At 54.6% G+C, this 19,301-nt stretch overlaps 1 protein-coding gene across 3 annotated transcripts; it reads left to right on the top strand.

The window, feature by feature from the left end:
- Positions 1–2,047: 2,047 nt before the first annotated feature.
- Positions 2,048–18,272, top strand: MAN2A2 (mannosidase alpha class 2A member 2). Of its 3 annotated transcripts, XM_082198958.1 has the most exons (24): positions 2,048–2,194; positions 2,971–3,125; positions 3,562–3,819; positions 4,734–4,878; positions 5,217–5,388; positions 5,953–6,080; positions 7,407–7,580; positions 7,976–8,162; positions 8,713–8,890; positions 9,137–9,339; positions 9,461–9,643; positions 9,753–9,867; positions 10,073–10,140; positions 10,309–10,474; positions 10,845–11,081; positions 11,164–11,286; positions 13,278–13,392; positions 13,757–13,890; positions 14,004–14,145; positions 14,862–14,995; positions 16,230–16,307; positions 16,537–16,731; positions 17,229–17,339; positions 17,593–18,272. In XM_082198958.1, the coding sequence occupies exons 2-24, from the start codon at positions 2,994–2,996 to the stop codon at positions 17,746–17,748; spliced, it is 3,534 nt and encodes a 1,177-aa protein (XP_082055084.1). In that variant the 5' UTR covers positions 2,048–2,194; positions 2,971–2,993; the 3' UTR covers positions 17,749–18,272. The 3 variants fall into 3 exon arrangements, with proteins under 3 accessions (XP_082055084.1, XP_082055082.1, XP_082055083.1); XM_082198956.1 differs by lacking the exon at positions 16,230–16,307 and having other exon boundaries at positions 2,050–2,194; XM_082198957.1 differs by lacking the exons at positions 2,048–2,194; positions 16,230–16,307 and adding an exon at positions 2,481–2,619.
- Positions 18,273–19,301: the final 1,029 nt, after the last annotated feature.

Here is a 19,301-nt window from a genome sequence, read left to right as displayed (position 1 = left end):
TACATGAATAAGTTTCTATACAGTTTAGGTAGTTCTCTCCCTATAATTCCCAAAAGAAAAGCTTCTGTGTTTTTTTTTTTACAAATGTTAACCATCCTTTTCAATTCATTATATATCATTTCCCAGTAAGCTTTAAGCTTACTACAAGACCACCATATATTATAAAAAGAACCTTCTTTCTCTTTACATTTCCAACACTTATTTGATTTAGATTTATGCATTTTACATATTTTCCCCATGAGGAGAAAGAAGCCCTGATATAAAGTAGGGTGGGAGGCTGAGGAAGGAAGTTGAGGAGCAAATTGCTAGAGATGGCATTTACTACTACTACAATGCTATCATTAATAGCTGCAAACACTATTTTCGTGTGCAATAGTATTTGCTGCTGCTATTATTGGGAATTTAATGAGAATGCCTCAAAAAGAAGCAGAAAATGACAACTACAGTACAGCACTGGTGCTCTTCTGCCTTCAGAAAGCATGGATGACTGAGCAGCACCTGACCTCAGCAGTTTTAATTTAAGGCAGAAGTGGAATAGCAGGCTGCTTCTGGGATCCAAATAACATTCTGTAGCTGACTGGACAGTCCCAAATATTAAGGGAGAGGGGTTTTAATTGCCACCGGTGCATATAGGGGAAGAGTGAGATGCTCCTCCCACCCTTGATCAGGGGATCCCTTGCTGCAATGGATATACAGTACTGTTAAAGCAACTCTACAGTATTTGCAACGGGTGGCGGGTGGCGCTGTGGGCTAAAGCCTCAACGCCTAGGGCTTGCCGATCGAAAGGTCGGCGGTTCGAATCCCCGCGGCGGGGTGCGCTCCCGCTGCTCGGTCCCAGCGCCTGCCCACCTAGCAGTTCAAAAGCACCCCCGGGGGCAAGTAGATAAATAGGTACCGCTTACCAGCGGGAAGGTAAACGGCGTTCCGTGTGCTGCGCTGGCTCGCCAGATGCAGCTTTGTCACGCTGGCCACGTGACCCGGAAGTGTCCCCGGACAGCGCTGGCCCCCGGCCAATAGATGTGAGATGGGCGCACAAACCCCAGAGTCTGTCAAGACTGGCCCGTTCGGGCAGGGGTACCTTTACCTTTACCTTTACAGTATTTGCAAAGGGAAGGGGTTAAAGTGATAGAGCTGATGCCTAGAAAGAGGGGATTATGCTCAAAACCCAGTGAATGCTGCTGCTACCGCCTACTTACCATCCCTGAAGGTGATACAGATCTTTCAAAAAATCACAGGTGGGCAGGATGCTGCTGCCTTACACAGAACCCATCTAGCTCAGTATTGTCCACACTGACTGGCAGTGCCTGCTGCCCTCTGCCTGGCAAGGCAGCTGCCCTTCTCCTGTGCCCAGCCCAGCGGGCTTCTCAGGAGGGCTGAGGAGGAGGAACGGAAGAGTCATTCCGTAGTCTGACAAGCAGGATTGTCATGGGCACCGCCAGGCCCTTCAACTAGAGTCAGGGGTGGGTCAGTGGTCAATGTGCTGAACTAGGAAACCACAGAGTTCAAAACCCCCATTCAGCCATGAAGCTCATTGGGGAAGCTTGGGCCAGGCACTGCCTTTCAGCCTAACCTTCCTCACAAGATTTGCTTTGGAAGGCGGGAGAACCATGCATGCCACTTTAAGCTCCTTAAAGAAAAAAGGTGGGATTTAAACGCAATAAATAAATAGCTACCCACCCACGCCTGGTTCTGCCTGCACGCCTCGTCCCTTCTGCACATGCGGGGTGGGGGGGAAGCCACAGGGCCCCAATTCTATGGGGAGAAACCCCCAAGCAGGAGCAGGAGGGTCTTGGGAGCGGGGCATCCAGAAGACACCAGGAGGCTCCTTCGCCTCCCCGCGATCCCGCTATTTCGGACTCCGACTCCCAGCAGCCCCAGCCCGCCCAGCGGCCGCCGCCTCTTCTTTCTCGCTGCCTGAAACGTGATCGCCCGGCCCGCCGACGGCGCCCTTCGCCAGCTTGGAGGGAAGAGCCTCCTCTCTATTAATAGAGAGCTGTTGGCAGGCTCCGGTCTCCGTCTTGGGACTCGCCGCGGGCTTGTGTGGAAGGAGGCTGGTGGCCTCGGCGGGTGCGGGGACGGCGCGCTCTCGCTGCGCCTCCGCCATGGCCAGCCCTGCGCTGAGAGGCCGGTGGCGGCGTCGGCTGCACGCCGGGGCTGCTCCGAGGCGCCTGCTCTGAAAAGGACCTGCCCCGAAGTAAGCCTTCTCCCCACCCCAAGGCCAGCCCCGAGGCGGGGACGGGGCTGCGTGCGGCCCGGGGAACTCCAGCTCGGGAGGCGCAGGGCCGGGAGGGGCCGAGCAGTGCCCGGCGACGATGCGCCTCCAGCTGGCCGGAGCGCCGGCCTTTCCCTCTCTCTCTCGGAGCGCCCGAGCAACCTGCAGCGCTGCCCGCTCGGGCACAGGCGAGGAAAAGCGGGTAGTGCAGCTCCCGAGCCGCTGTGAGCGCCCCATCGCTCGGGCCCGGCTCCGCGGCTCCTCCTCCTTTTCCAGGCCCGGCAGCTGCTAAGAATATCGCGGCCGCTGCGGCCGGCGCTTGCTCGGCCTGCGGGAGCCGCGCCTGCTGCAGGCAGCGCTTGGGTGCCGAGGGAGAGGCCGCGGCTTCCCCTCCAGCGCCAGGCCAGGTGAGTGGGCGCCGGTGCCTTCCCAGCTGGACAGCGCAGGCCTGGCGGCTTCGGCTTCTGGCGCCACTGGGCTCCCTCCTCGGCTGGTGGGGCAGCGAGCTGAAAGGCCCGGCAGCCCCACCAAGTCCTGCTGTTGAAGGAGCAGGGGCTGGGCAGTGCCAGGCAGCCTTCTTTGCCTGGGCAAGGCCTCCCTGGTACAGGAGAGATCTCGGGGGAGATGGGGGTCCTTGGCCTTGTGGGGTGGGAGGGGGCTGCACTGTTGCAAAAGGGAGCCCAAAGGGGGAGTGCCCGGAGAAGTGCCCCCGCCTGGACTGATGCCTACACCTGTGTCCTGTCCTGACTTGCTTGCAGATGTTCCCTCTGGCACCCCCGGGATGAAGCTGAAGAAGCAGGTGACGGTGTGTGGGGCAGCCATCTTCTGTGTGGCTGTCTTCTCCCTCTATCTGATGCTGGACAGGGTCCAGCATGATCCTGCTCGGCACCAGAATGGGGGCAATTTCCCCAGGGTAAGTGTGTTGCGGGCAAGACCTTCCTCCCACCTGCTGCTTTTCCCTCTTTGTGCCCTTTGTAGAGCCACAGGAGCCACTGCCAAGGGCTTCCAAGAGTGACTTAGTGGGTTGGGGTCCCTGACTGTCTCCGCAGCAGTGGCTCAATCTCTGGTCCGAAGCGGCAGGGTCAGAGAAGAGCGGCACCCCCCCCCCCGCCACACTCTAAAGACCTCCTCCCCAGCCTAAGTCCCTTGGCTGCACTTGCACAACTGCTGGCAAGAGTGGAAAGGAGGCCGTGCCACGCTGGACATCCCTTTTCACTCAGCCAGGCAATGTTTGGCAAAGGGAGGCAAGGAAGAAGGCAGGCAGCCTTGAGTGTTGGCAGGCTGCTCACAACTTCCTCCTACTTCTGCCACCTCTTCTGCTCCTCGTCCTCTCCCCCGCCCCCGCACAGAGCCAGATTTCGGTGTTGCAGAACCGGATTGAACAGCTGGAGCAGCTCCTGGAGGAGAACCACGAAATCATCAGCCACATCAAGGACTCCGTGCTGGAGCTGACGGCCAACGCAGAGGGCCAGCCGGTGGTGCTGCCTTTCCACATGCCCAATGGCTCCTGGGTCCTGCCTCCCGAGAGCCGGCCCAGCTTCTACTCCATCTCCTCTCAGGATTGTCAGTTTGCACTGAAGAGCAACAGCCAGAAGGAAGACCTGCAGGTCAGCTGGGTTGGGGGTGGGGGACAGGACTGTGTAAACGGTGCTGCCTGAAAGAGTTGGAGGGGGGAAGAGGAGTGAAGAGCATGAGAAGCACCTAGTTGCTGCTGGATCAGCCCAAAGGGGGCCCCATCCAGCCAAGCACCCTGTTCTTGCAGTGTCCTCCAGATGCCTCAGATACCTCTGGGGCTGAATCTGAGCACAAGAGCACTCTCTCCCCTCCTGCCATTTCCAACAATTGGTGTTATTTGGTGGAGGGAGAACATAGCGCTTGTGATTGGAAGCAGGACCCCTGTGCCTTTGGTGTTCACATGACAGCACAGAGGTTCCCAAAAGTATGCTACCCTAAACTCATTCCCAGTGACACTTCTCCTCTATGAAAAGGAGTATTCAGAACAGTAGTTTTCACAACACATTAAGGAAGATAATCAATGCTTTTTCGGGGGAGGGGGCGCAGGGGTATGCATACCCCTAAATATTTTTGGCCTCATTGAGGGGGGTAGTATTTCAGTATGAGTAGGAAAATAAGAGTACCCCTAAAAATTATTTTTTTAGGAAAAAAGCGCTGAAGATAATAATACAAATAAATTCAGGACAGTAACAATTAATTGCACGTTTATTCAAAATCCAATTAAAACTATTAATTCAACAAAATGGATGAACTTGATCCATTGAGCTTTTCAAAGTATGATAGTCATTTACACCACCAGTGACCCATCTTGTCCTGCATCTGTTTCCCACGGTGGCTACCCAGATGCCCCGGCGGGCAGCCCACAAGCAGGACCCAGGGCCTCCTAAGGCAAGGGGAGTAGCTGGTGCCCTGAGCTACGAGGCTGCTAAGGGCAGACTGGCTTGGGGTGGGTGGAAAGGAGACTCTTCCATTGCTATGCCTCGGTTTGACACTTGTCCTTTCCCAGATGTTGGCTGTGTCTGCGTTGCTCCCCTATGACAACCAGGATGGCGGGGTGTGGAAGCAAGGCTTTGATATCACTTATGAGCCACACGAATGGGATGCTGAACCACTGCAAGTGTTTGTGGTGCCACATTCCCACAACGACCCAGGTAAGCAAGCTGGGGGGCACCAGGCAGCATTCCCCCATTGCTTGGTGAGAGGCTCATTTGTAGCCAGGAGCATCTGCAGGCAAGGCAAGGGGGTTCAGTCGCAACCTCCTCACCTCAGTGAGCCACAATCCCCAGAGTCTCTAACACTTGTAGAACCCAAGATAGGAAGCAAAATGTGTGTGCAGGTGGAGGTATGTTGACCTTCTTCCAATCTGGCGGCCATTGGCTGTGCCGTCAAGGGGTTGATGGGAGTTGTAGTCCAGTGCCTGGAGGGCAATTGTTGAGGAAGGCTGCTCTAAACAGGACTGCAGTGATGTTCCCTTTTCTGCTTCCCCAAGGCTGGATCAAGACATTTGACAAGTATTACTTTGACCAGACGCAGCACATCCTCAACAGCATGGTGGTGAAGCTGCAGGAGGATCCTCGACGACGCTTCATCTGGTCCGAAATCTCCTTCTTCTCTAAATGGTGGGACAACATCAGCGCCCAGAAACGGGCTGCTGTCCGCAGGTAACAAGAGGGGAGGAAGGGGTTAACTCTCATCGTTTCCCCTTCTCTTAGGATGGTTGGTAGGAAGATGTTTAGGACAATATTTCTTTCATTTTTTAAAAAAGGCATTTATATTCCACCTTTCCTCCAAAGAGCTCAAGGTGTGGCGTACACAGTTCTTGTATTTTTATGTTGTGAACCACCCTGACATCCACGGACGAAGGGTGGTATAGAAATTTAATAAATAATAACAACAACATAAATGTTTATGGAAAGAACATACTTCATGCAAATAAGAAATCTTGCTGAAGTAAGTTATTTTTTTAAAAAAGAAGATAATTTTTATTAAAGATTATCCCAATACACAAAAGTACATGCATTGTCTCTTTTTTCACATTGTAAAGCCTTTTCTACAGATCAGTTACGTTTGATATGAGGTATTAGTGTTGTATCCTGAAGTAGGCTTGATATTCATGTGGCAGACTTGATTGATTGCCTCCTCTGTGGGAAGGTCCACTCTTGGGCTGCTGTTGCTGCTGCTGCTGTTGATGGTGGTTGCCTCTGACCCTGACCTCTCCTTCACAGGCTTGTGGGCAATGGGCAGCTAGAAATGGCAACTGGCGGGTGGGTGATGCCAGATGAAGCCAATTCCCACTACTTTGCCATGATTGACCAGCTCATTGAGGGTCACCAGTGGCTGGAGAAGAACATTGGTGAGTGCTGTGCACAGACTGGGCCAAGTTTGGGGGGCGGGCGGATCAGGGGTGGCAGGGTGGCACCAGCCACATTTGTTCTGACAGTCAGTGCTTGAGCCGGGCAGAAGCTCTGAGAGTGCTGGGAGGTATAGAATAGAGAGAAGCACCATGGAGGTCTGCAGACTGGATGGGGATAGTGAAGCCCTCTGCTGTGTGTAGGATACAAGATACAGTGGTATCTCGGGTTAAGAACTTAATTCGTTCTGGAGGTCCATTCTTAACCTGAAACTGTTCTTCACTTAAAAAAAAACAAACTATTGGTTTTTCACAGTTTTTATAAACACAAACATTATACAATACAAACAAACAAACAAACAAACAAACACACAAACACATATAATTTCCAATCCTTTCTTTCTTAAACCTTACTTCACCGACTTCCCCATACCCCCCCTTTCTGCAGCCCAATTTCCAAATTTGTTTCAGCAAATCCTACCCCTTGGTTTTATCCAATTTTCCCTTATTATTTTCTTTTACTTAATCTTTTGCAGCTGTAATCCCCTTTTTTCCAAAACCTCAACATTTTAGCATTCCTTAATTTTACAATATTTCTTAAGATAAATTTTAAATTTCTTCCAGTCTTCATCCGCCGTCTCTTTCCCCTGGTCACGGATTCTGCCAGTCATTTCAGCCAGTCCCATGTAGTCTATCACCTTCATCTGCCATTCTTCCAGAGTGGGTAGATCTTGTGTCTTCCAATACTTTGCAATGAGTATTCTTGCTGCTGTTGTAGCATACATAAAAAAAGTTCTGTCTTTCTTTGACACCAATTGGCCGAAAATGCCCAAGAGAAAGGCCTCTGGTTTCTTAAGGAAAGTACATTTAAGTACCTTTTTCATTTCGTTATATATCATTTCCCAGAAAGCCTTAATCTTCGGGCACGTCCACCAAAGGTGATAAAAAGTACCTTCAGTTTCTTTGCATTTCCAACACTTATTATCAGGCAAAGAAACTGTTCTTAACTTGAGGTACCACTTTAGCTAATGGGGCCTCCAACTGCCGCTGTGCCGCCACCACACGATTTCTGTTCTTGTCCTGAAGCAAACTTATTAACCCGAGGTTCAATTTCTGGGTTAGCGGAGTCTGTAACCTGTAGCGTCTGTAACCTGAGGTACCACTGTACAGGGCATGCCACATTATAACTCGGGTCTGCATTCAAGCCTCCTGTTTCACATGGCTCTTCAGAATCTCAAGTGTGTTTGAAGTGGGGCAGGTTACAGCGACTGAAACACAGGCCCTTGCCTTTTCTGCTGCTGACGCCTGCCTTTTCTCTTTGCTCTTCAGGGGTGACACCGCGCTCTGGCTGGGCAGTGGACCCCTTTGGCCACAGCTCCACCATGCCTTACCTGCTGCGTCGTGCCAATCTGACCAGCATGCTCATCCAGCGGGTCCACTACGCCATCAAGAAACATTTTGCAGCAACCCAGAATCTGGAGTTCATGTGGCGGCAGAGTTGGGGTGAGGGGTGTGTGAGTGGAGGCCCCTGGATTGTTTATGCCCCAGCCTCCCTTTTTGGCTCTGCAGAGTCTTGCCTGCGAACCCCTCACAGCCTGGCAGCTGGAGCAGCTGGCTGCCAGTGTCCTCCACCCACTCATTAGGGGCCAATGCATCCTTTGTCCCTCGTCCCCACAGTTGGGGCTTCCTCCCACTGCAGTCAGCACCGGCCACCGGGAGTCGTTTGCTCCACACACACATTATGTGGGGCTCTGGACTCCTCCCTTGCCTGGTGTGTGCTGTTGTGGGTTGCTGGTGTGTCTGCATTGCGGGTGGCAGGCGAAAGTTCTTCCTGACAGTTCCTGAGTCTCTGTTTGCCCGGGGCCCTTCCTGAGTGACGCTGGCATTGACCCCCTCAGATCCTGACTCCAGCACCGATATCCTGTGCCACATGATGCCCTTCTACAGCTACGACGTTCCCCACACCTGCGGTCCCGACCCCAAGATCTGCTGCCAGTTCGACTTCAAACGTTTGCCAGGGGGGCGCATCAACTGCCCCTGGAAAGTGCCCCCCAAGGCCATCACCAGTGCCAATGTGGCTGAGCGGTGAGTGGCTTCTCATGGTCATCCTTGGTTCCTTGGGGTGGTGGTCCTGCTTGCTTCTTCCATCGACCACCTGCCCTCTGCTCTCCTAGCTGGGTTCTGTGCCTCCAGGGATGATGCAACCCCCACAGAGCCCAGAGTGCTTGGGGACCATTTGTCCAACTGCCTCCTCCTCCTGATTCCAGCATCTCCTAAGAAGAGCCTGGCTGCTGGGACAGGCCCATCTAGTCCTGCATCTTGTTCCCACAGTGGCCAGCCAGGTGCTCTATGGAAGCCTCCAAGCAGGGCCAGAGCGCAACAGCATTCTCCCCACTTGTGCTTTCTAGCAGCTGGTATTCAGAGGCAGAACATAGCCATTGTGGCCAGCACCCATTGATAGACCCTTCTCCCCTGTTGAGTTTTTCCGACCCTCTTTTAGAGCTGTCCAAGTTGGTGGCCATAGTTTAGATGCCTCCTCCTGTCTCTCTGGCTCTGGCCATGAAGATCAGACCATGTCAGCCAGGCCTACAGGCATGTCCTGGTCCTGGTTGTTGACCACACACCCTCTCTTCAGGGCACAGCTCCTGCTTGACCAGTACCGCAAGAAGTCCAAGCTGTACCGCAGCAAAGTGCTCCTGGTGCCGCTGGGGGATGACTTCCGCTACGACAAGCCCCAGGAGTGGGATGCCCAGTTCCTCAACTATCAGCGCCTCTTTGACTTCCTCAACGCCCACCCGGATCTCCATGTGCAGGTACAGCCACCTTGGCTCAAGTGGGGCTCTTCCTGGGAAAAGGTGGGGTGGTTTGCCCCCTTAGGATAAAGAGGTGGCTGCTGCAGAGCGCCTTATTCCAGATCCTTCAGGTGGAGTCTCCTTATGGGGCTCTGGGGGGCAGTTTCTTCTCCTGCCATGCATGGGGCCACCCCACCATCCCAAGGTACTGGGTGTCTCCCCCCCCCAAGGTTTCTGATGCAGTTTCAGCTTATGCCTCCCCCACAGGCACAGTTTGGGACCCTCTCGGATTACTTTGACGCCTTGTACAAGCAAGTGGGCATCGTCCCTGGAATGCGCCCACCTGGCTTCCCTGTGGTCAGTGGGGACTTCTTCTCCTACGCGGACCGAGAGGACCACTACTGGACTGGCTACTACACCTCCCGGCCCTTCTACAAGAGCATGGGCAGGGTGCTGGAGGCTCATCTCCGGTGAGGGGCCTGGGGGGGGGGTCAGAGGGGAGGGAGGAGACTCCCTGCCTGGCATCTTCTGCCGGGAGAACAAGGTTTACTCACAGCCTCTTTCTTCCCCCCACCCCGTCTTTGCCTCCAGTGGTGCCGAGATCTTGTACAGCCTGGCTCTCAGCCATGCCCGCCACGCTGGCATGGACAGCAAGTACCCGCTCTCAGACTACGCCATGCTGACAGATGCACGGCGCAACCTGGGCCTCTTCCAGCACCACGATGCCATCACTGGCACTGCCAAGGAGGCAGTGGTAGTGGACTATGGGGTCAGGTGTGTGTAAGGCCTGGCATGGGTTCCCTGCAACCAGGGTGTGGCAGTGGGGCTCTGTGCCCTATGGCCTCATGGTCATCTTTCTCTCCCCTCCCCCATCCTCTTCTAGGCTTCTGCACTCGCTAATGAACCTCAAGCGGGTCATCATCAACGCTGCCCATTATCTGGTCTTGGCAGATAAGGAGGCCTACCATTACGACCTGGCGGTGCCCTTCCTTGGCGCAGTGAGTCATAGCTCACCCCCTGCTCCTCTGTGCCCAGAGGGAGCGATCTAGAAGATGTGGGGTGGGGAGCCCCCTGGCTCTGCTGCCCCCAGGGAGAGGGGACCATGGCAAGGGGGCTGCAGCTCATGAGCTGGCCCCAGCCAGGTCTTACCCTGTGCTTCTAGACCCCATGGTCACTCAGCCTGACCCATTCTCTCTCTTCCAGGATGAGGCCCGCCTCAATCAGGACTCCCTGCCAGAGAAAACCATCATCAAGCTGGATGCAACACCCAGGTGGGTGAGTGGGGCGGAGGGTTGCCCTTGGTGGGGAGCAGGCAGGAGACACAGCAGGGAAGCGGGTATCCTGGGCCCTGGGCTGGGACATCATGGGGTTACGGACTTGAGCCTGGGAGGGACGGACCAAACTGGCCAATCTTGCAACCTCCCTGTTCTCTGTTGCAGGTTCGTGGTAGTGTTTAACCCCCTGGAGCAGGAGCGGCTGAGCATTGTGTCCCTGCTGGTGAACACGCCTCGTATCCGGGTCCTCAATGAGGAGGGGCAGCCCCTAGCAGTGCAGCTCAGCGCCCAGTGGACCTCTGCCACAGACATGGCCCCCGATGTCTACCAGGTAGAGCCTGGAGGGAAGGAAGGTGGAAGTAGGGACAACGGTGTTCAGCCACCTGGGGCTTAGGAATGCCATAGCTTGATAATCTTCTAGATGCCACCAGGCTCTTCGTTGTCAGAGGTGGAAATTGGCTAGAGAAGGTGCCCAGGTGCCCTTCCATGCTGATGGGCTCCCATCTTCCCATTGGGCTGCTCCTGTGAGTTTACCATTGGGGCGCACTAAACCTTACCGGCATGCCTCTTCCCCAAGGATTTGTACAGGGAATTCTGCTGCTCACCTGGTGGCTGCTGGGCCCCTTGTAGTGCATTGAATGTGTGTGCTTGGGGGGAGCAATGGGAACTGCTGCTGCCCTTCCCTGTGCTCCGATTGACAGGTGTCCATCAACATGCGCCTGCCGGCACTGGGCCTCAGTATCCTGCAGCTGAGCAAGTCCTTTGACAGCCACAACACGCTGAAGTCCTCGGTGCGCCTCTTCCTGCACGGGCGCGACCTCCCTGTGTACAAACACGAGGCCTTCCCGGTGCGGGTCATCCCTACAGCCACAGAGGACTTCTGCCTGGAGAACCAGCACATGCGAGCCTGCTTCTCTGGGGGCAGCGGTTCCCTCAAGGTGAGGACGGGCCCACCAGGTGGGCAGGTGCAGCTTAGCTTGACGGCCTGTGCTCACCAGGACTCCACTTGTTCCCTGGCAGAGTGTGCACCGGGCAGGCGACGCCCAGGAGCAGAAGCTGAGCAGACAGTTCCTCATCTATGGGACCCGGAGCACCAAAGACAAAAGCGGTGCCTACCTCTTCCTGCCTGACGGAGAAGCCAAGGTCTGGGCAGGGCTAGCCCCCGTGGGGGCTGGGGTTGGTAGGACATCTCCCGGGTAGGTGGGCTGGTTGGGGGAAAATGATTCCCAGCTTAGACCAGGTGTTGGTGTCTCACTTTCTGTGGCTGGCATTATTATCGTCCTGGTTGGCACAGGAGACAGCCCACTTCCTCTCTTTTGGACTATAAACGCGGTTCAAGACAAAATAGCCAGGCCACACATTTTGAACCACAGTTCCCATCAGCCCCAGCCAGCACTTCCATACGGTACCCTGTGGCTAATGAGAGATGTAGTTCAAAACATCTGGAGGGCACCAGGTTAGGGCAGGCTGGACTCCTGCCTTTAAGGGAGGTGGAGTCCTCCATGTCAGACATTCCGCCCCTGAAAATCTCCCAAGTGGACCAACGTTCCTCTCTGTCTGCTTCATTCTTGGGCTTCCAGGCAACCTATGCCATGCTTGGTAAAGGGGCATCTTTGGTAAGAAAAGGGAGGTAAGAAAAGGCAGGTTAGAAATGGTGGGAAATGAAATCCAGAGCCTCCCCCTGGTAAGAACGCCTGCCTGTTCTGGTTATTTATTTACAGTGGTGCCTCGCAAGACGAAATTAATTCGTTCCGCAAGTTTTTTCTTCTTGCGAGTTTTTCGTCTTGCGAAGCACGGTTTCCCATAGGAATGCATTGAAAATCAATTAATGCGTTCCTAGGGAAACCGCTTGCCAGGCTGGCGGTGCGGAGAAGGGCTTTTCTCCACACTGCAAGCCTTCAGGACAGGTACGGGAACAGAGGGGAAGGCACGCAGCGCTTTCCCTCTGTTCCCGGGGCTTGCGTGGGAGGAGGGTTTTTCCTCCCCACCGCCAAAATTCAGAACAGCATTCTGAATGTTGGCGGTGGGAAGGAAAACCCTCCTCCCACGCCAAGTCTTCAGGAAAGCCATCTGAAGCTGGGCGGCGGGAGAAGGTGTCCCCGCCCCCCCGCCCGGCATCGGAGCTTCGTTCCGATGCCGGGCGGCAGGAGGAGGCGTTCCCCCCCCCGCCCGGCATCGGAGCTTCGTTCCGATGCCGGGCGGCGGGACGAGGCGTCCCTCCCCCCGCCCGGCATCGGAGCTTCGTTCCGATGCCGGGCGGCGGGAGGAGGCGTCCCCCCCCCCGCCCGGCATCGGAGCTTCGTTCCGATGCCGGGCGGCGGGAGGAGGTCCGAGGACAGTGGGGAAGACGCGCTGCGCTTCCCCGCTGTCCCGGAGATTTCCCTATGGGCTGTCGTCTTGCGAAGCAAGCCCATAGGGAAATTTGTTTTGCGAAGCGCCTCCAAAACGGAAAACCCTTTCGTCTAGCAGGTTTTCCGTCTTGCGAGGCGTTTGTCTTGCGGGGTACCACTGTATTTAGAATGTTAGGTAAAGGTAAAGGGACCCCTGACCGTTAAGTCCAGGCGAACGACTCTGGGGTTGTGGTGCTCATCTCGCTTTACTAGATGAGGGAGCCGGCGTTTGTCCGCAAACAGTTTTCCTGGGTCATGTGGCAAGCATGACTAAGCCACTTCTGGCGAACCAGAGCAGCGCATGGAAACACCGTTTACCTTCCCGCTTGAGCAGTACCTATTTATCTACTTGCACTTGACGTGCTTTTGAACTGCTAGGTTGGCAGGAGCAGGGACTGAGCAATGGAAGCTCACCCCGTCGCAGGGATTCGAACCGCCAACCTTCTGATCGGCAAGCCCTAGGCTCTGTGGTTTAGACCACAGCACCACCATGCCATAATTTCATTAAAAAAATCAAAATCAAGGTGGTTTTCAACAAAAATACATAATACCATACAGTGAAAGCAGAGCAAAAGCTAAAAACTGACAATCAGATAATCATTGTGGGAGGAATTGCTCTGAATTGCTTACATAGGCCTGGCAGAATTAAAAAAAATAATCAGCAGGTGTTTAAACAGTTTGCTTGGGAGGCATCTGCTGAATCTCTAGTGGCAGAGAGTTCCTTGATGTTCCTCTCCCTTGCAGCCCTATGTCCCCAAGGACCCCCCTGTGGTGCGGGTGACTGAGGGACCCTTTTTCTCAGAGGTGGCCGTTTACTACCAGCACATCCAGGAGGTGGTCCGGCTGTACAACGTGGCAGGTATGGGGCTTTGGGGACTGGGAGAGAGCAGCAGTGGAGAGCTTGTCCCATCCCTGCCTTAGGGGCGATTCATCCTGTTTTGCCGCCTGAAGCGACAAGGGAAGGTGCCACCCCACCCCACTGTGCTGCCCCCGCCAAAGCCTCCCTTACCAGGGTGGCAGCCATAAAGTAGCAACAACAATGGCAGAAGCCACTGCCAGCACCACTTCTCCGCCAGCGACAGTGGTGGTGGAGCAGCTGCGGATCCCATGGGAGCACCTCCTCTTGGACTTTGGTCACCCAAGGCGGCTGCCTCCACCTGCCTCATGGGCAGGCAGGCAAGCCCTGCTTCCCATCATTGCTTGATTTGAGCTCCTCCCTGCAGGGGTCGACGGCCTGTCCCTAGAGATCTCCTGCCTGGTGGACATCCGAGACCACATCAACAAGGAGCTGGCCTTGCGATTTAGCACAGATATTGAGAGCAAAGGCACTTTCTTCACTGACCTGAACGGCTTTCAGGTAATGGGCAGGGAGGGAGGCTGAAAACACGCACACACCCTGCCGCCCTTGCGAAGAGGCTGGAGAGGGACTGCCTGCCCCCTTGGCTTCTCAGCACTCTCCTCTCCTGGCAGATCCAGCCCCGCCAGTACCTGAAGAAGCTGCCTCTCCAGGCCAACTTCTACCCCATGCCGGTCATGGCCTACATCCAAGATGCACGGAGCCGCCTGACGCTGCACACGGCCCAAGCCTTGGGCGTCTCCAGCCTCAGCAGTGGTTAGTGGATTGGGACAGTGGGCAAAGCTGTCTCTCCTGGGGTGGCTGCAGACGGGAAGCACCAGGCCTGGGACTTCTCCTTCTCCCAAGACACTAGGATGCAGACATCCTGTGAAGCTGAAAGCTGGATGATGCAGAACAGAGGAAAGAAAATCCTTCTTCCTGCAAGGCAGATTCAACTGTGAAACTCGCTCCCACAGGAGGCAGGGATGGCCACCAACCTAGATGGCTTTAAAAGATGGGTGGAGAAATTCATGGAAGAGAGGGCTATTGATGGCTGCTAGTAGACAGGTTGGCTGTGCTCTGCCTCCACAATTGGAGGCAGCAATGCTTCTGAACTGCAGTTGCTGGAGACTACAGGAGGGGAGAAAGTCCCCTTGTGCTCGGATCCTGCTTGCAGGCTTCCCACAGGCATCTGACTGGCCACTGTGAGAACAGCATGCTGGACTAGATGGGCCTGATTCAGCAGACTCTTCTGTTCTTCTGATTTCTAGGGATAGTAGGGTCTCCTGGGACTGAGCCAGAAGCCTGAGTGGGGAGGAGGAGCAGTTTGTGGGATGGGAGATCAGCCGCAGGGGGTCTGTGTTGGGGCTTCAGCAGCTGCTGTTGCGCTGGCAGGATCCGCCTGTGTGTCGGAAGTGGGTCACCTGTCTAGGTTGGAGCTCCTCTTACTTCCCCCCCTTTCCTTCCTCTCCCTTCCCCGGTTCAACTTCCAGGCCAGCTGGAGGTGATTCTGGACCGGCGCCTCATGCAGGATGACAACCGTGGCCTCGGGCAAGGTCTGAAGGACAACAAGCGGACCTGCAACCGCTTCCGCCTCCTCCTGGAGCGACACAGCGCGGCAAGCAAGGTACAAGGACTGGGTGCTCAGCACCCCTTGCATCTGGCCACTCTGCCCAGGCACCTGTCTCTCCCTTGCTAGTTGACTTGGGTTTTTCAGAGTGCCAATAAACGTGCAGAGTTTGATCTGATACGTTCAGAAGGACACGAAATCTGAGGCTCCTTTGGGGCCCAGGCCAGCCCTACAGCTCAAGAGTGGCACTGGGCTGCTTCTGCTTGCCAATCTCCTGGGCATCAGCACCTCTTGCAAGCACCCCTAAGGAAGCATTTTCCTTTGTGTTTGGGAAGCCACAGCAGTTCCCACATGGATGATCCCATAGCTGGGAGTTCATCTTGCATGATAAAAGTCTTACGTTCTACCACCCGTCCCAGGCTGATGGAACCTTGAGCTAGCTCAAAATCCCTACATTTGCCCTGTTGCATGAAGTATTACTCCATGCCAGGATGTTCAGCATATTGCCCTTTCCCTCACTCTTCCTTGGAACTCCTGCCTGCAACACACTGCAGAGCACCCATTTGTTCATTCCAGCAGCGCTTTAGTCAGATCAAACAGGCTAGACACAAAACGCTCACAATCTTTGTCTGCTGTGTTTGGGAAGAGAAAGAAGTGAGTTTCTTCATCCTGGGGACAGGATTGCTTTGTTGTGTTTCAGCTGAAAGGCTCCCGAGAATAAAGAGATGCATGCAAGTACAAAATAACGCTGGATAATACAAATTCAAAACATTCCAACAGTGTTTGCAATAGTGATTTTGGCTCTCAGAGGGCAAACTGCAGGGTCTCCTTCAGAACAATTGCAGTAGAGACATAAAGGTGGTTCCACCAGTCAGCCACTGGTAAAAAGGCAGAAGACTGAGTGTGGAGAGAGTGGGGTGGTCAGTTTCTCCTAGGGAGAAGCATGAATGCCCCCAGAGATCAGCCCTGGGGTGTGTGAAATGGAGCAGCCGAAGAAAGCAGTGAGCAGTGAGGGGAAGAAACACCATGCAGAGTCAGCAGAAGGAAGTCCCTGGCAGGCTGGCTTCAAAACAAGAGAAGTGGGAAGCAGACTGTTGCCTTGAGTAGCATGTAAAAGAGAGGGGGGTTTGGGGGGGTGGAACCTACCCCCCCACATGTGCCAGGAGCCCCTCCAGCCCAGGCGAGACGGCCTGTTCCTGGCCTCCTTGCTCTGCAAGGGCTGTGCGCCTTCGGATCGTGTTGTAACATGGCTGTTCTCACCGCCCCTCTCCCTGCCCCCATTTCCACCCAGAGCTCCAGCTTCTTTTCCAAACTGGCCTCCATGCTTAGAGACTTGGTCTTTCCCATCCACAAGGCCAACAGCCAAGAGGTAAAGCCCGGCCCTGTCTGGTGTGCTAGCTGGTGGTGACGTAGCTGCTGGGCCCACCTCTGTGCCCGTGTGTGCGTGGTAGCCCGGCTCCTAGCTCAGTGGCCATCATAGCTTAGAAGGCGGGAGGGCGGGCTTCCTGTGGGTGACCTCCTGGCCCTCGGAGCATCTTTGGCCCCTGGGGGTGGGACACCCACCTGCCTGTCATTGCTGGGCTTTCCTTCCTTCCCAGGTGGAAGCTGACCAGGCAACGAGTTTCCCATCTCTGCTCAGCCACCTGACCTCCATGCAGCTGAATGCTGAGGTGCTGGTGATGCCTGTTGCCCAGGAGAAGCCACCGCCCCCCACCATGAGGCCCTTCCTGCCCCTCTCGGGCCCCCTGCCTTGTGACTTCCATCTTCTCAACCTGCGCACCCTGCAAGGAGAGGTGAGTTGCCCCCTGGGTGGGGATCAATCACAGCTTTCTATAAGCGCAACAACAACAACAATAATAATAATAATAATATGCCCCACCCATTTGGCTGGGGTATATTCTGGGCGGCTTCTATAACATAATAAAACATCAAACATTAAAAAGCTCCCGATGCAGGGCTGCCTTCTTAAAGTTTTCAATATCTTCTAAAAGTTGTATAGTTATTTATCTTCTTGACATCTGATGGGAGGGCGTTCCACAGGGCAGGTGCCACTATGAAAAAGGCCCAGGTATACTGGGCTGAGGCAATTTAGGGCATTAAAGGTCAGCACCAACACTTTGAATTGTGCTCAGAAATGTACCAGGAGCCAGTTAACATTAGAAGGGACAAAAAGAATCATTTGCCCAGTGTGGGAATCACAGCTCACCCTGACCCAGCCTCTGCCTGCTTCTCCCCTGCACTTTCTCTCCCCGCCCACTTCTATGACCAACACCCATGCCTTTCTCTCCAGGACGATTCACTGCCCTCCACTGAGACGGCTCTGATCCTGCACCGAAAGGGCTTTGACTGTGGCCTGGAGGCCAGGAACTTGGGATTCAACTGCACCACCACCCACGGCACAGTAAGCAGGGAGATGCCATGGGGCCTCTGAGGGAGAGAGGGGCAGGAATGGGCAACCCATGGGAGAGGGAGCAAGAGCTCTGGTGCTGTGGGGAGGGTGGAAGGATGGGTTCCTTGGGCTACTGCAGGAGGCAGCCAATGATGCTGGGCTTTGCTTTCTTGACTGAATGGTAGGCTGCTTCCCTCTGGCATGCGTGGACTGGAGTCTGTTTTTGCGCTGACCCCCCTCTCTTAACCTCTTGTGTCCCCACCAGCTATCCCTGGGTGGCCTCTTCCAGGGCCTTGAACTGGCCTCCCTGCAGCCCTTCTCCTTGACACTTATGTACCCGCTGGCCACGACCTCCCCCAACAGCACCTCTGTCCACCTGGACCCCATGGAGATTGCCACTTTCCGCCTCCGTCTCGGATAAGACGCCTCGCTGGCCCAGACTGGATTTCATTGGCCAGTTAGGCATTGGACTGGACGTTAGCACTTCCCCCCACTGGTATCCAGGGCAGACAGGATGTGGCCCAGCACCAGGAAGCTGCCAGGATCCAGAGACTCATTATTTATTTGTCTGCTCCTAAAAGACAGTATGGCACCAAAGGCCCGGCCAGACCAGGCTGGCCTGGCATGGTGACGCCTCCTGAGCAAAGGCTCCTCAACACCCCTTGCAGTTGGGTGCTAGATGCTGGAGGTGACTGGCTGTGCTGTCAGGATGGGATGCTGTGGCAACAGGTGCAGCAGCAAAGATCTTGGCTCAGTCCCGCCCTCTCAGCTTTCAGGAAAGGAGATCTCTACGTTCGCACCCTGGAGGCTCTGTTTCACAGCTCCTTCAAGAGGGAGGCAGACTCGATGTAGCAAATACTGGAAGGACATTACAACTTGTGAGCTTCCTGGAGTTCAGAACAAGTTTTTAGGAAACAAAACCAAAATAAAATGTTTTTTAAAGTGTTTGGCTCTCGGGTTGTGCTTCGGGCCTGGCTTCTCGTGGTCCAGATCTCAGGAAGGGAACGTGGGGGCGGGGGTAGTTCTGTGTGGGTGTGCACAATCCTCTAGATCTGCAAAGCCAGAGCAGAAAGGTCATGGAGGACGTGTGACCAGAGGGAGCCACTTGACCCCTCTCAAATCCTTGAGACTCACCCTCTCTCCATGGGCATAGCCAAGGGGGGCAGCTGCCCCCCAATCAATACAATTCAATAAATACACATAGCAAACAAAGGTTCTGTCCCCCCCCCCCAACAAAAAATCTGGCTATCCCCATGCCCCTCTCCCTGCTTAATTTCCAAAATGAAAAGTGCATGAGTGCCATTGCCTTATCAGGAAGACCTTCTTGAGTGTCAATGTCCCTGCTGTGAATGGATCCAGAGCAACTTTGGCTGGCAATTTCCCTTCCCACCTCCGGATTCAAGTTTGCAGTGGAAGGATTCAAAATGCGAAGGCATGCTGGACACTTCATGCTTTTTTCAGGGCAAAATGCTAGTTTTCAGCCCAGAACAGCCATTTCAAACTGGATGGGGAAGGGGAACCCCCTCTGCTTCTTTTTGCTCCCCTTCTCTCTGTCTCAAGAAAATGGTGGCCAGGAGGGGGTAGGGATTGGGGTGGGGTGGGGTGGGAGAACAAGCAAGACAGTGACAGAGCGTGTCTACTGCTGTCTGTACAGCCAGGTGGTTTAAAATCTCTCTCCAGTGGTTTTTAACAATTTGTCAAGCGGGTGCCGGCATTCCCACTTTACAGGTGGAAAAACTTACTGTGCTGTGATTTGCCCAATCCATTCTGCCCAGTGTGGGGGTTCAGCACTGCCACTCCCTTCCCGCCTCTAGCCATTATGGCTCAATATGAGGGAATCCCAAATGACACCCTGTAACCCCGAGCAGTGCATGGGATGTTACCTATTATTAATCAAATTTATATATTGCTTCATACCTGGGGGTCTCAGGGCGGTTCACTTGAGTAACTGGCTAATTACCAAAGGTTAGGTTT

The sequence above is a fragment of the Podarcis vaucheri genome (genome assembly GCF_965113315.1).
Source record: "Podarcis vaucheri genome assembly, chromosome: 14".
Lineage (NCBI taxonomy): Eukaryota > Metazoa > Chordata > Lepidosauria > Squamata > Lacertidae > Podarcis > Podarcis vaucheri.
This window is presented reverse-complemented; position numbering and strand designations above follow the sequence as displayed.

Bases quoted from the DNA above. Each gene is read 5' to 3' on its own strand.
- MAN2A2 (XM_082198958.1), top strand. From the start codon at position 2,994: ATGAAGCTGAAGAAGCAGGTGACGGTGTGTGGGGCAGCCATCTTCTGT. The intron at 3,126-3,561 runs GTAAGTGTGTTG...GCCCCCGCACAG, and splicing joins ATGGGGGCAATTTCCCCAGG to AGCCAGATTTCGGTGTTGCA. The intron at 16,732-17,228 runs GTGAGTTGCCCC...CTTTCTCTCCAG, and splicing joins TGCGCACCCTGCAAGGAGAG to GACGATTCACTGCCCTCCAC.